This window comes from Anser anser (assembly GCF_964211835.1).
Source record: "Anser anser genome assembly, chromosome: 27".
Lineage (NCBI taxonomy): Eukaryota > Metazoa > Chordata > Aves > Anseriformes > Anatidae > Anser > Anser anser.
The window spans coordinates 6,669,185-6,684,584 of record NC_139748.1 but is presented as its reverse complement, the minus strand read 5'-3'; the positions used below and the strand labels follow the sequence as shown (position 1 = coordinate 6,684,584).

Here is a 15,400-nt window from a genome sequence, read left to right as displayed (position 1 = left end):
CTGTTCGGCTGCTGCCTTATCAGTGCAGGAAATTGTCTCTTTCTTTAGATCCTCTGTTATTGCTATTTCTGTAATCCGCTGGGATCGGCGGGGATAAGAGGTTCTTTCTGAGCAAAGGCTTGGGGGACTTGTTATAATAATATGCCACCTCCATGCAAAGTTGTAGGCACGAGGTGAAGGGAAATGCCAGAAAAAATGGGGATTTTCGTCCTGCTGCCCTACGCCACAAGGCAGCCTTGGCCATGGGGGTCATGCAGAGGTGCTGGGTGCTGCGGGGCTGCCCCGTGTCATCCCCCAGCCTCAAGCAAAATGCCTGCCATGCTCCGTGAGGACAACGGGGCCCCAGGCAGCGCTCCCAGCTCGTCCTCCAGGTGTGCTGAGCCCCCCACGGGGCCCAAGTCCCGGCAGCACCGGGGCAGAGGAGGGGGCTCCTGCTGAGCATCCCGGGCAATGCCAGCACCGCTGCAGGGCCGTGCCAGTGCAAACACTCCTAATTTTCATCCCAGCAACGTGCTCCAAGCCAGAGCCCTGTACGGGCTGCACAACACCACCTTTTTCACCTTTTTCTCCCCAAGACCACGAACCAGCAGCTAAAGCATCACAGCTGGCAGCGAGCAAACACCCGATTCCTCCAGCTGCCCCTCTGGGCACATCCATCTCCGTGGCCTGTCCCGGGGATGCCCCAAGCTGGCACCCCCCGGCAGGACGTCCTTGTGCCGAGCCAAAACGCTGCCAGCCCTTCCTGGGACTGCTCAGCGGCCGCCACAGCAGCAGCAAGCACTGAGAAAGAGCGCTGTGTCCAAGGGGAGCTGGGAACATCACTTTTTCCGCCTCTAATCAGCTTGTTAGCAGCCTAATAACAGAGAAGCCCTGCACATTACAAGCCCCCGAAGTGAGGCACAGCCTATTGTCGAATTGCTGCTTGACAGCCAGCTTTCGGCAGCCCTAAATTATCCCATGACAAGCTGCAGTGAAGAGGTGAGCAACCTTGCGCATAATCTACAATCATTATCATTTCCATCTTTATTACCCACAGTATGCCGAGCACATTAAGGTGGCTTTAAGGGAGCTTTTGTTTTGCAATAATTTCTTAAAAAACCTGCTTTCTTGTTAGTATCTCCCCTGCCATCTCATCAAAATGGAAATGCTGCAAAAGGCTCCATTTATTTCCTTTAATTCTCCTTCACACTTCTAGCTGGAGCAGGCTGGCTTGGTAGCGATTTTTTGGTTGAGGCAAGGTTCGAGGTTTGTGTACAGACTCAGGCTCCCAGAGTCTGATGCTCTGAGCAGAAGCAGCTCTCCGGGACGAGTGAAACTCTGGTGTCCCCACCAAAAGGCCTTCTGGTCTTTGCCAGCAAGCAAACCCTCTTACAATAGGCGTTTCCAAAATCCACAGCTTCAGCAGCTCGGCATCGGTGTGGACACACTCGAGAGGGAATTACCCCAGTTGCAATGGGTCCAGAGGGGGAATCCGAGTGGTGGTCACCCTGAGGATGTTGATGCCAGGGATTTTTAGGAATAGCAGCACCAAGGCTTATGTGTCACAGGCAGTGCCAGGCTGGCAGGCACGAGCTGCTCGCATTTAACATAAATGCGATTCTCGATTCTCATTTTGTCTGGCAGGCAAAGGGGACTTTGGTCTCATTCATGAGATTTTTTTTTCCTTTGTTCTCACTCATTCTCACTTGAGCACACGTTTCATCCGGGCTGGCGCTGCTCCCGTGGGTACTGGCACCGGCAGCACGCCCTGCGCCCAGCACGGGCAGCCAGGGACAGGGAGGGAGGCAGGCAGACTGGTGGGTCCCCAGCACAGATCCACTGCTGGGATCGTCCATCCTGTGCTTGTCTACACGAGCGGGATTCAGAGCTGCAGCAGATCCCGAGGAGCACTGGCTCCCCAAAGCCCCCAGTGGCAGAACAGCCCCCCAGGACAGATCCTTGTTGCGCCCCGCTGCAGGTCCCCTCACCTGTGCTGCAGCCACAATGAGGAATTCTTTGTGGGTGTTGTGTTGCCAAACACAGGTATTAATTAAAATTGCAGCAAATTGAGTGAGAAGGCTGCCAGGTGCCCCAGGGAAAGAGGGGAATAGCTCAGGAGCCTGCTCCTCCCTTTCCCTCGCCCCCAGCTCTCCGGGATTTCAAAGAGCATCTCCATCTCTCCATTTGGCACAAGGGCAAGCAGCTGGCTGGGTACTCCTCAGGGTTTCTTTTCCATGGTGCTAATGACACTGGGGTCCTGGATCTGCCCACGTGGTCCCCAGCTGCCCCAGGGACCCGTCCCCTCCACCCAGCAGCAGCCCTGCTCGGGGAGGGGCAGCAGGGACAACAGGACGCAGAAAATGGGAGGGAGAGAGGAAATGAACCAGGAAAGACAGGGAGGAGAGGGGGAGGACACACACACACAAAAAAAAAATCTGGAAAAGGAAAAGCAAGACTGGAGGGTTGGAGGCAGGAGCCTCTGCTTCCTAGTGGAGCAAGAGGTTTCAGCTCAATGCTTCTCACCACGATTTCCAAGCTGGCAGGGCCGCGGAGCAACACCCCTCCTCGCTCAGGACACGCCAGCCCCTCGCAGCCCCCTTCCTGGCAGCCCACGGGGCCGCCAGCCAAACCACTCCCCTCCGCCTCCCTTACCTTTTCTGCCGACTGCGACGTCCCAAAAAATATAGGGATGAAGGCTAACCACACAATGCAAGTAGTGTACATGGTGAACCCAATGGGTTTGGCTTCGTTAAAGGTCTCCGGGACCCCGCGGGTCTTAATAGCATACACAGTGCAGGTGACCATGAGAAGCATGCTGTACCCAAGCAAACAGATGAGGGAGAGGTCCGAAATGTCACATTTGAGGATGCCCCGAGCAAAGTGGGGGTTTGTAGTCCGCTGGTCCTCGTAGTCAATGACAGAGTGGGACGGGTCCACGATGAACCAGATGCAGACACCCACGAGCTGCAGCGAGATGAGGCTGAAGGTGATGACCAGCTGGGAAGCGGGGCTGATGAACCGGGGAGCACTCACCGACTTCTTGCCCTGCTCGAAGATGCGGTAGATGCGGTTGGTCTTGGTGAGCAGGGCGGCGTAGCTGATGCTCATGCCGAGCCCGAGGAAGATGCGTCGCAAGGAGCAGGTGCTCAGGTCGGGCTCGGCGATCATGAGGAAGGTGGTGGCGTAGCAGAGGAAGATGCCCGTCAACAGGACGTAGCTGAGCTCCCGCCCCGACGCCTTGACGATGGGCGTATCGTTGTAGCGCACAAAGGTGACCACCACGAAGAGGGTGGCAATGATGCCCACGATGGCGATGAAGACGGGCACCACGGCCCAGGGCGAGCTCCACTCCAGCTTGATGATGGGGATGGGGGTGCAGCTGGTGTGGTTCTCGTTGGGGCGTTCGTTGAAGTGGCACCTCTTGCAGTGAAACTCGTCCAGCTGGTACTGGTAGCCATCGCAGCGCTCGCAGTGCCAGCAGCAGGGGATGCCCTTCACCAGCTTCTTCCTCTCTCCTGGCTTGCAGGGCAGGCTGCAGATGGAGCTGGGGAGCTGGCTCCCACCCCCGGGCCACAGCATGTTCTCCACCTGCGGGGTGAGACGGCACTGACCCCACTGATGCTCAAGCCAGGCGTGGATGCATCCCCTCACCCCATCAGTACACCCCCAGCCCTACCCAGCATGGAGAGAGGGGGGTGCTGAAGCTCCCCGTCGGCCTTTTGGGAAACGCGGGGGATTCAAAACACCCAGAGCAAAGCCCCTCTGCTCTGCTTTTGCTTCTCCTTCCCTTATCAGAGCCGTGGAGTCGGACGCCCAGAGGCCCCGTGCCAGCAGGGCATGGCCACACGCTGGTGGCACGTCACCATGGCTGAACCACACGCGTGTGCCCCTGACGCCCCCAGGTCTGGCTGCCTGACTTCGCATCCCTGAGCCTCAGGTGAGTTTCCTACCGGACGGGTGCACGGGAAATACCGTGGGACATTCCCTCGCCAGGGACGGGACGCGGCCAGCCCCCAGCCTTACCTTCAGGTGGAGGTGGTCGGTCCATTGCCCGATGACTTTGTACTCAGGAGTGGAGTTCCTGATCTGGTACTGGTAGATGTCATAACGCCCCGGCGCGTCTCCGTTCTCATTGAAGGTCACCGGAGTCCCAGCAATGCCTGCAAGTGATGGAGGGCTCAGCACCCGGAGCGCCCAGCACCACGGTGCGGCCTGGGTGACAGCACCCAAGGGCCCAACGTTCCCAACATTCCCCCTCGGCACGGGGCTTCTCGCTGCTGGGACTGCCGCAAGCTGCAGCAAGCTGCCAGAACAGTGCCAGCACGAGCACGGGGTGGAGGAAGTAATTATGGAAAACAAACCCAACCCCACACCTGAGCTGGCACAGGGACCCCCTATGGGGATCAACCCACCGGCCCCCACCAGGAGCCACAGCTCGCTGCGATGCCACGTGCAGCGTGCTGTTACGCCGGCCATTGCACTGTTTCTTTCTCAAAAGGGGGGAAAAAGAGCTTTAATGTTAAATCAACAGATAAACACTAATAAAAGGAGGGAAGAGAAAAATCAAGCAGGAGGGAAAAATAAATAAAAGAGACACTGCAGAGGAGATCACGGAGAGGAGATAAATAGAAGTAATAAGAAGGACAAGACAGAGAATGTTTATTAAAGAGATAGAGCAGAGGAAAAGATGTGTTTCCAGAGATCTGAGGACAGACAAGGGCACAGCAGCGTGATGCCGTGGGACCTCTGCCAGCCACGGTGCAAGGCAGCAGCACGGGCAGCAGGCGGGACTGCAGGGCGCAGGCAGGACCTAAATTGTGGGTGCTGCTGTGTGGGTACCCACGGCGGGGGACAACCCAGGACACCCAGCCCAGCAGGACTGACTCCCGCCAGCCCCAGGTACGGACAGACCTGAGAAGTTGACGCTGCGGATGTACTTGAGCAGCTCCACGCCATCCACCGGGTCCATCCTGGGGCACAGCCCCACCTTGCCAGGACACAGGTTCTTGTGCATGTTGTGCAGAGCGTGCCCCATGGCGTAGACGGCGTCGATGACGAACTGCACCTTGCCCTCCTGCTCGTACGAGGAGTCCTGGCCGATCCGCTCCCTGTCTGCGAACACACCGAGAGCAGGGCTGCCGCCACCCCGCCGCCCCAGCCGCTCACCCTGTCTGCGAACACACCGAGAGCAGGGCTGCCGCCACCCCGCTGCCCCAGCCGCTCACCCCGGGGATATTTCTGCTGCAGCCAAACCCTTGCAGACAAACCTTCCCATCCCCAGGGCTGAAGCAGATGGAAACTCCAACCCCATCCCCAAAATTACAAACCCGTCAGGCAGACGGGGTGCCTTTCCCAGTGGGAAGCTTACACCACCTAGCCATCCCCCAAGGAGGAGCAGCAGGGCAGAAACGTGTCTCAAACCACCCCAAACTCTTCCTGAAGCAAAACCCACACGGCAGCTGTAATTCCTGGTGCCGGCCCAAGGCATCGGCTGCATTTGCACTGCAGGGCTCAGGCTCAAGCCTGGCCTCCAGCTGAAAGCCCTCCTGCCGCCAGCGTCCCTGGTCCAGAGGGGCTGGGAGGCGCTGCTGGGGATGCTGAGGTTCTCACCCAGCCCCTCTGGGCACACCTCGAAGGGTGTTTCGGGTACTGGAGCTGGGCTCACGGGGCAGGAGGGGAGCGGTGCGCAGCCAAGAAAGACCCACGGGGAAAACATCCACGCCTCCTCCCTGCAGCTCGGTTCTCAACACGTGGGTGCTGGCAAAACACGGCTTGGAAGTGAGAGCCCCCAGGATGTCACATCCCAGGACGCCCCGCACTCCTGGGACACACTCACCAGCTCCCAGGGCCAGCACCCAGCTGGGCTGTGACTCCCATCGCACCCTCACCCCCCCGTTGCCCTCGTTCATCTTGCTGGGTGCTCCCAGCAAGCACCAAGGGACCATCCAGGCAATCTCCAACACCGGCTGCATGTCCCCTGTCATGTTTCCGAAGCCCCCATCGCTCTGTGCCCCTCGTGTCCCCCCCCCACCAGCCCCGCTCCTCGCAGACCCCGCAGCCCCGGTTGGCCCCATTTGCAGGATGCTGCAAGGACACGATAATTACCAGCAACAGCTGCCTGTCTCTCCTGTCGTAACCACCCTTAATGGGGCTGGAAACGTGTTCATCATTTAGCAAAAGACACCGATTAATGTAGCACGCTGTTAATTACAGCTAAGAAAGTATCTGCCGCGGGGTGATGCTGCATCAGGGAGCCAAAACTTCTGTGGCATGGACAGGTGCCCACGGGGCACTGCGGATTGAAGAGCTTTCCCAAAAGCTTGAGCTCCTCCAAAGAGGCACAAGCATCCTAGAAAGCTATCTGAGGGCATCCAGAATTAATCCTGGCTCCTCCAAGCGGGCAGGACAGCATCCCCCAAGTCCCCGGGCCGGACGCAGAGGCACAGCCGACAGCACATTAAAGCAAATTGATAGCGAACTGACCAACAAGAAAAGATGATATCAAGGAGGGGAATTTATAGCCCATCCTTCAAAGTTATAAAAATGCTTTTGGACTACGTGGAGATTACTCATGCGAAACCCGTCAAGTTATCCTTTCTTCCACGTTATTGACAGGGGCTATTAATCTTCTCCCTCAACTTAGGGCCCTTCCCCGCATTCATCTCAGCGCGCAGACAAGCCACTCTGTCTTGTCAAGATAATTACCCGTTAAAAAAAAAAAAAGGGTGTTACAGACTGCACACAGGTGCTGAGCCCCTGGGGGCATCCCAGCCCTGCTGCTGCCCCCAGGAGCCCACCCACTGCAGCGGGAATTAGGCTGGCGTGGAGAGGGGACGAGGTGGAGCAGGATGCTGAGGCTCGTGACGGCACGTTCGCGATGCGGAGACAATAAATCTCCGTGAAGCTCTCAGTAGATTAGGGCTGCAAAAGGGATGTGACCCTGCTGATTATAATAGCAGGGTCGTGAATCGTTCTACAGGGCTGGTAATTAATTCTCAAGCGGGTGAGGAGCCTTCATGGGCATCCCTCCGAGGACGGCAGTGGCTATCTTCTCCAGCGGGATGAGACAAAATCAGCAGCAACTCCAATCACATCGCCGGCACCGGCTTTCAGCAGGAGTGAATCAAAACCACTCACAGTTCTGCTCCGGAGAAAATTAGGGTGATGTTGCCTCCCAGTTGCCCCCAGAGCCCCACGAGCCCCCCTGGGCACCTCAGCACCAAAGCTGGAGGTGCCAGTTTGGAGCAGCTGTGGGTTTTAAGGAACGCAGAGGCATCACCCATCCCTGCCCAGCCCTACCCAACAGCAGCATTTCTTCATCTTAACGAACGTGCAAATGGGGCAAATCCTCCCCTGTCGGCCCAGCTGGGACACACTATGTCGGAGAACTGCCAGTCCCACCAAAAAAAAAATCACCCCATATTGGGCAGAGACTGGAGAGGAGCAAACCAGGGAAAAGAATATGAGGCATTGCAAGCACAGAAGGAAAACCAAACCAAAGCCCTCTCCCCTCCGCCCGCGTTGCTGCGCTGCATCCACCAGCAGCCTGGAATCTCCAGCCCTGTTTCAAAGCACAGCTACCATCCAGCCCCATTAAACGAAGGCAATTAATTAGCTTTCCGGAAAAAGCTTGGCAGATCCTGCTCCCAGCAGGGTGGCACAGGGACAGGAGTGCACAAATGCTGCAGGGCTGCTCTTAGGGACTGCAGGAATCGCCCCAAAACCGTGTACCCCCCCCACACACACACTCCCACCATCTTCCAGCTCTCCCAGGCACCAACCAGAGCGATGCACTGTCCTGTTTGGTGAGGGAGCTTTTTGGCTCCTGTTTGGGGATGCAAAGCACCTAAAAGCTGGCATTTCCCTGTGCATTTTGTGTTCTACACAAACCAGAAGCTCGCGGAGAAAACCCATATAACTCCTTCTACAAAACCACCCTACGTGGGGCATTTGCATAAATCTCGCAAAGCCGGCACGCATGGCACCGTGCAGGCAGGTTATTTACTTCAGGTCCTGCATTAGTTCCCCTCTCTGTTAATCCGCCAAGCAAATGTTCAGGAGATAATTTATTTCCTGACAAATTCCGATAATTTAAAGACAGCTCCTAGGACATTTGCCATGTCATGGTTTCAGCTGCCTCCACTAATACCTCAGGCTTGAAATATTGCTTGCTTTAACACTACATTACTATGAAGATGAAGACATCAGCGCTTTGCAGGACCTCCTCATGCATCTCCTGGTGCTGGGGATTTCCTGATGCAATCAGGAACAATCAGGGGCTCTCAGAGACCCAAGAGTTTGGGCACAGGCAAGTTTTCTTGCTGCCCTTATGGCTTGCCAAACCCTACGCAATAGGCACAAGGCTCCCGAGGGATGCTGCGGTGTGAGAGATCCCTCGCAAATCCCAAGAGGTGTCCCCAGGTCAGATCGTTTGGGGGTTGCCTTCAAGGGCGAGGATGTACAAGCACCATCCCGCCAGTCCACAGCAGTGAAAGGGGATTAAAAAAATCAGCCTCTTCCCAATCAGACTTCCCAGGCACGGCCAGGCCCATCCACCCATCGACGGCCGCGCACAGCTCGCGCACAAGTCCCTCCCGAGGGGGCGGGGGGGGGGGACACGGACGTGCAAATGTCCCCACATCCTGCCGCCTCGCAGCCTGCCAGCCGCCGTGGCGTTACCAGCCTTCAGCCGGTGCCAGGCAGGCAGCAAATCGCTCCCATCTCTCAGCAAACATCTCACCTCCTCGAGCCTCCAAGCAGCGCCTCAGCAGCAGCGCCGTCGGCCAGACAGATCCCCGGCTTGCCTTGTTTACCGCCTTAATCCCGACAAGCCTGCTTTAGCTGGAAGTGGCTAAAAACACCCGACAGGTTTTAAGGAGGAGGCCACGAGGCTCGCGCTGGGCTCTGCTGGGGCAGAAGCACCCAAGGATGCCCCATTCCCTGCCCGGAGCGGCACGAGGACACATCAGCGAAGCAGTTTGCAAGGAGACGTGGGCAAACAGCACCGCAGCACGTGTCCCAGGGCGCTCACCTCCTCCCCAGGCACCCCGGCACCCTCCCGTGGGGTGCCCAGCACATGCCCAGCACACCCACGGCCCCAGCACCGGCCAAGCAGGAGCCGGATCCTGCCCCTGCGCCACCAGTCGGCCCCATTTCTCTGGGAGCACCCCGGTGTTCAGCCCGACCGGGTTAGACGGGAGCTGTTTGCAAGGGAATGAGGACGCACCAGCGGCTCCGTGACTTTCACAGGACAACGGTGCTCCTGCCAAGCATGAGATGAGGGAGAGGCAGTTATCCAAATGCTGCTGAATATTGCAGAATCCAGCCCAAATCTGGGTGGCTTTGTGCCTGCAGGTGACGGGTCCGAGGGAAGGGAGCCGTACAAGAAACGTGCGAGAGAGGGAGCAGCCCCGGGAGCTCTGCACAGGGACCGTGCCTCACACACGCAAACCCAGCACACTCCACGTCTCCTAAATCACAGACAGCACGTAGGGGATGGACAAGAGCATTTCTGGAGCATCGTTCCCTCCTGGCTTTCTTGCTTAGTCCAAAACCCACCTTCACACCCGAGACCGCCACGCACAGAGCATCCATTGCCACGCAGCTGCCTTGAGCTGGGCTGGCAGCTCCCGAGCAGCGAGGACACGGCTGAGCTGAAAGGCCATAAAGGGAAAGGGAGCAAAACATTTCCAGCGCCTGCCCTGGGCTCTCGGCCATCGCCTTCACATCCCCGCCAACCCCGCGTGGTGCAGCCACGCGTGCCCGCAGCGTCCCCCCGCGCTCCTTACTGGTGCACTTCTTGATGCTGCTGCCCTTCTTCAGCGCGTGCCGGCTCAGCTTGCAGTGGAAGTTTTCCTCCCAAAACTCGGCAAACCAGATGTTTCGGCGGTTGTTGTCCAGCGTCCTGCTGGAGAAGTAGCGGTCGAAACCTGCCCGGGGGGAAGAGGGGACGGAGGGGGGTGAGCCTCTGGGCTGGCAGGGAGACGCTCAGCATGGCCCAAAAGCCACCGGGCAGAGGGGAAGGAAGGGGCCTGTGGGCAGCTGGGTCTTGGGAACAGAAGGATTGCGGTGGGTTTGTGCCCGAGCTCCCACCCAGGCAAAGCAAGGGTGGCTGCGGGTTGTCAGCACCGCGGCCAGGTTGAACCCCCCCCCGGGGACAACCTGCTGGAAAATGCCGAGCCTGTAATAGCCGAAACCTTGTGGTTAAGGGATGCCACGGGGGGGGGGGGACAGCCAACCCAGGGGGAGCTGAGCGAACCCCCCAGCACAGTCACTTACCTTTGACAGAGACCCGCTTGGGCAGGATGGTGACGGAGCCCTCGGCCACCTCCTCCAGGTGCAGCACCGGGGAGATTTTGGAGCCCCAGCTGTCCGAGCCCATCCAGATGAAGTGTCCTGTCTGGTTCGCCCTTTTGGCTGCCTCCAGCACCCTCCTGTGGAGAGAAGCAGCAGGCGCTGGCCGGCGGCAGGGGGTCGGGACACCGGCTTTGTGCCCGTGTCCCCCAAAATGGCAGGGGGGGGGGGAGCAGGGCTCGGCGCCGTTGGCATCCCCCGGTGCCCCATCAGCACCAGGCACCGCGTACAGGGTACGAGAGCAAACCACGCTGCTCGGCTCCCGCACCCTCCGTCCTCCCCAGCCTAGGCACTTCTCCCGCTCTATTTGCATATTTGCTGACTGGTAATTGAATTTCTCCCTTAATTACCCAACATTAGGAAAAAAAAAAAGAATCAGGTTATGCTGCAGCAGGCAGGAAAAGCAGCGGCACTGGAGAGTTCGCGTGCTCTCAGCTCCAAGCAGGGTGGAAAACAGCGGGAGAGAGCCAACCAGAGCTGCCAGTGCCCTGGCAAGAGCTAAACTGGGCAGAACTGGTGCCGTTCACGCAGCTGAGCGGCGGTGGGGAGCTGGAGCTGCCGCCTGTCCCACTGAGCACCTCCCGTGGCAGCCAGGCACTCGGCTGCACGTGCTTGCACGCTCCACCGGTGCCAGCCAGCTCGCAACATCCCAGGAGGCAGAGGGGACTTCTCCCGGATCCGACCGTCCGCTCCCTCTTCCCCAGGGCTCGCCGTGCCCTCGGGTTCGTGCGCGGGGTCCCCCGGGCGGTTTCATCTCCAGCTGCAGCAAGGAGGCAGGTTTACGGGTTTTATGACTCACCCCCGACACCGGGAGCTGATCCCTTCAAGTCCAGATGGTGCTCGAAGCACGTAATAAGGAGAAAAAAAAAAAAGAAAAAAAACCACGCACGCAGAACAGAGGGAGGCGATGAGGTGGGAAGAGGCAGTCGTTTCTGGGGGCTGCAGGGCCAGCGAGCCTGCAGGGAGCCACACGGGCTGCTCCACGCTCATCCAGGGCTGCCCCACGCTCCTGACACATCCCACCACGGAGCAGGGAACGGATTTCAGCAAAACCATCCCGGGCCCATCCTGCCCCATGGCTCAGCCCCGCAGGGTCGGGGCCAGCAGCGTGTCGGGGTCGGGGCTCTGCAGGTGGAGCTGGCATCGGGGTGGGCGTCGCGGCTGTGCCCGTGCCACGGCGAAACCCACGCTCACCCCCCCCCGTGCGAGCTGGTGTACGGGAACCAATCTTCACGGGATATTATCCTGTTTGGATGGGTAAATGCTTACAAACGCCAGTTAATGGGGCTTGCCATTTACACAGCAAGGTAAATCCCCCGTTTCTCAATACACAGCCGTGTAAATGTCACGTTTGCAGACATTTCTATTAAGGAAGGGAAAAAAAAAAACTCGTAGCATTTGCACATCTGATGTAAACTGATTTAAAATCGCAGTTTACCCACATTTACATAATGTTTGCTGATTAATAAATTAGATACTTAGGAAATCAAGGGTATCTCCATCTGAATCATTCTGCTCCATAAACAACAGGAGCTGCAAGATGTTGCTGCACTTGTGGAGCTGCTCATCACCTCCAAGCGCGGCTGCAGACCCAGTGGGCGGCACTGGTGTGTGGGGAGGGGTCCCCAAAAGGCCCCCCCAGATCTGCACTGGGGGGCTGAGGCTGCACGGCACAGCAGAGCCAGCGCCTGGAGGAGGCACCCCGCTAGCTCTGGCCCAGTCCGTGAGCAGCGTGACGTGCCTGGGGTGTGACAGCAGGGCCTTCCAAAGCCAACAGAAAGCAGATTTTTTCCCCCTTTGAGCTCTGTCTTGCTGCTGTTCCGTGGCAGAAACCCACCAGGCGGCCAGTTCGAAGTCGGCTCTGGTGGCCGCTGCTGCAGCCAGGCCTGTGCCACGCGGCACGGAGCGCCCCCTCCACGTTGCAGGGGCCACGCTGCGAGGAGCGTCCTCTCCGTGTTGCAGACGCATCAGCGCCGCGTTGCACGGAACACCCTCTCCACGTCCGTGCCACATTGCCAAGGCAGCAACGCAGCGCCGCAGGCACGCCTGCTCCCCGCTGCAGACACGTCTGCGCCGCGTTGCGGACACGCGCGCCCGCCGCAGACGCAGCCGGGTGCTCCCAGCACGGCACCCAGCTCCTGCCGTCAGCAGCCCGCGTCCCACGTCCCCGCACAGGGCACGCGTCGGGCAGCCGGCAGCCCATCTCCCAAAGCCTCCCCCTCCCGGCCCGGCCGGCCCCTCCGCACCTGATGTCGTCTTCGTTAGCGAAGATGATGACGGCCCGCGCGTGGGAGGTCTCCAGGAGGCGGCGGATGATCTTGTCGAACTCTCCCGGCTTGGGCTCCCGCGGGATCTTGACGGATTGGGCCACGCACACACCCCCTGAGGCAGAGAGCACCCGGCACTGAGACCCCCAGCTCCCACCCCGTGGGGACGGCCCCATGCCCCCGACCCCTTGCCTTCACCCAGCCGCCCCAGTGGACGCTGATGCTCCCCAGGCCCCCCCCAGACCCACCCCACACTTGGAGCACGTCCTGCAATGGCTGCACCAAGCTTGTTGGGAGGCTGGGGAGCACGGGGAGCCCAGTCCCCCCACCCCCATGGGATCCTCCCCTTCCCAGAACCCAGGGCTGGGTTGTGCAAAGGGCTCTGCTCGTGCAACGGGCAAATACTGGACAAAACGGCCCTTGGGGAGGATCGTGGATGTGCCACAGCCCTGGCAGAGTCCCTCAGCCCCGGGACAGCAGCAGCACAGCCCCGCAGGGAGTTTTATTCCCTTCCCTGCAGCCAGGCTCCCCAGCCCAGCTCCTCTCCTTCCCCAGGTCCATGCCCAGGGACCCCCAGGTGCTTTCTGCCAGGCTGGGGAGAAGCCTCCCAGACTGATCCCCAAGGCAGCCATGGGACATTTGCAAAAGCAGCTAATTAAAATTAAAAGAGACAGAGGGAAGCTGGCAGCTGGACGAGTCCCCACGCACGGCTGCCGGGCTCCCAGCCTCCAGCTCAGCAAAGCCAGGGCCCTCCTGCTCCAACGTTTTTGCAGATGCCAATAAAGAGAGAGATGAGAGAGAAAATTAAACATTGCAGGACCTTCTGGATGTAATTGATGGTCTCAATTTGCATAGTAAATGACACGGCTGATACCTCACCTGCCACTAAAAGATCCCCGCTTAAGCAAAGGTCAGAACAATTAACAGGCGGGCTGAGATTCCCCCGATTACAATTACGACGCTGGAGAGGAGCAGGAGGAGGACAGGGAGAGGCCACGAGCCAGAGGCCTCCAGGAGAGGAGGCTTCACTCCCTCCAGCAGGGCTGGGGCACAGTGGGGTCGTTTGCCCCTTGTAGCCCAAAGACCGAGAGAGGGGCTGACTCCCAGCGCAGCCAAACCACGCAGACTTCTTATTTTATTTTTTTTTCCCCCCTCCGGTAAGAAACTGGGTCAATCTGATGTTTGTTTCCCATCTGGGGAGCCAGATGGAGGGAGAGGAGGGAGTTGGATAAACAGACTGCCGGACAGACAGATCGGCCAGGCGTGGCGGGCAGCAGCAGGCAGCGCCGGCGGGACGGGCGCATCCCTGCCTGGGGCACGCGGGGCCAGGCTGAGACGGTGGCTCGGGCTATGCAGCCGGCGCGGCTTAATTACAGTTTCCATAGCAATCAGAGGAAAAAATCCAACCAAAGCAGCAGTTTGCAAACACCAGAGCCTTCCAGGAGCCCCGGCGCAGGCAGCCAGGCGGGCGGGCGCGCGCACGTGACGGTGCCGGGGACGGTGTGGCACCGTGCCGCCACTCACCGACACCGCGAGGCTCCCCATAACAAGGCTCTCAGTAACAAGGCTCCCCAGTAACGAGGCTCCCCGTAACGTGCATCCCATGGGCAAGCTGCTTCTTCCTCCATTTGAGCACACACATGAACAGCACGGGGCCATGGGGGGGCCGTGGTGCGTGCCCGGCATCTGCAGCCCCGGTCCCTTCCCAGCAGGGCCAGAACCAAGCCAGCTTTGGGACTTTGCCAGCGCAGCAGCAGCAGCGTGGGGTCGCCCCCACGCATTTATCGCCCTTCTCCCAGGCAGCAGCTCCGAGCATCCACGCTGCTCGGACAAACACTGCGGCCAGGTGAGCGCCGGCCAAGGGCTCACTGCTCGTACGCATGGGATGAGGAGGTGGCACGAGAGATGGGCCCATAAATAAATAAGAAAGGAGACTAAATCGATGCCAATTCAGAACTGGCTGAGTTACGCGGCAGCTCCGTTAAATCAAACTAACGAGGAATGTAACAAAAAAAAAAAAAAAAGGATATGGCCAATTAGGGCGTAATGAGGACCTTATTACCGCAACGGCTGGAGAGCACGGAGCATGCGGGCGGGATGCAGCCAGGCCAGCAGGAGGGAAAAGCAAGGAGGGAAGCCCAGCGAGCCGGCTGGATGCAGCAGGAAAACTGCCCTAAGGATGGACACCGGTGTCTGCAGCTCCTCCAGTTTATCAAAGCTAATTGGGGCTCGCCTTACTTAAAAATAGCAGCACAAAAGCAGCCCAGGTGAAAGCCCCAGAGGGTCTGGGAGCCCTCCTCCAGCCCCCACGCAAATGCTGGCAACGCCAATTAATAAATATACATTTGTTTCTTAATTAATGGTCTGGGAAAAGTCCAGGGGCAGCAGGGGGAGGACAGGACTGGGGTGGGCAGAGCGGAGCAGAGGAGGGAGCAGCTCAGCGCCGGCCCCGCTCACCTCCAGCAGCCCCAGCTTTTAGCACCTGCATTATTCATGGCCCCCGGCACTGCGGCAGGGAGGGGGATTTGCCAGGCGATGCTCCCGCTACCTCCACAACGCTGCCTTTAGTCAAAACACTCCTTTAAAGCAAGAAATTAAAGACAGGAGGTGGGGACTGGGAGGCAGTGGGTGCTCTCCCTCCTGTGCCAGGATGGCACAGCATCGCTCCGGGACCCCGGGGCCAGGGAGAAGGCAGGAGCTGAGCTCCTTTTCTCCCCCAGCTTTGGGAGAGAGCCGGAGAGGTGCAGAAAGCCTGGGGAAGCACCCCACAGCCTGGAGATACTCAGAGATAGGCACCTGGT

General features: G+C 59.0%; 1 protein-coding gene across 2 annotated transcripts in view; it reads right to left on the bottom strand.

Moving 5' to 3' along the window:
• GRM4 (glutamate metabotropic receptor 4) overlaps positions 1-15,400 on the bottom strand; it is a 103,774-nt gene that overhangs the window by 64,093 nt on the left and 24,281 nt on the right. For both annotated transcript variants that reach the window (XM_083812139.1, XM_083812138.1), the window contains exons 4-9: positions 12,579-12,714; positions 10,258-10,412; positions 9,768-9,908; positions 4,891-5,091; positions 4,003-4,139; positions 2,632-3,567 (exon numbers count right to left, since the gene is read on the bottom strand). In XM_083812139.1, coding sequence (XP_083668265.1) covers positions 2,632-3,567; positions 4,003-4,139; positions 4,891-5,091; positions 9,768-9,908; positions 10,258-10,412; positions 12,579-12,714 — 1,706 coding nt within the window. The remainder of the gene's footprint in view (positions 1-2,631; positions 3,568-4,002; positions 4,140-4,890; positions 5,092-9,767; positions 9,909-10,257; positions 10,413-12,578; positions 12,715-15,400) is intronic.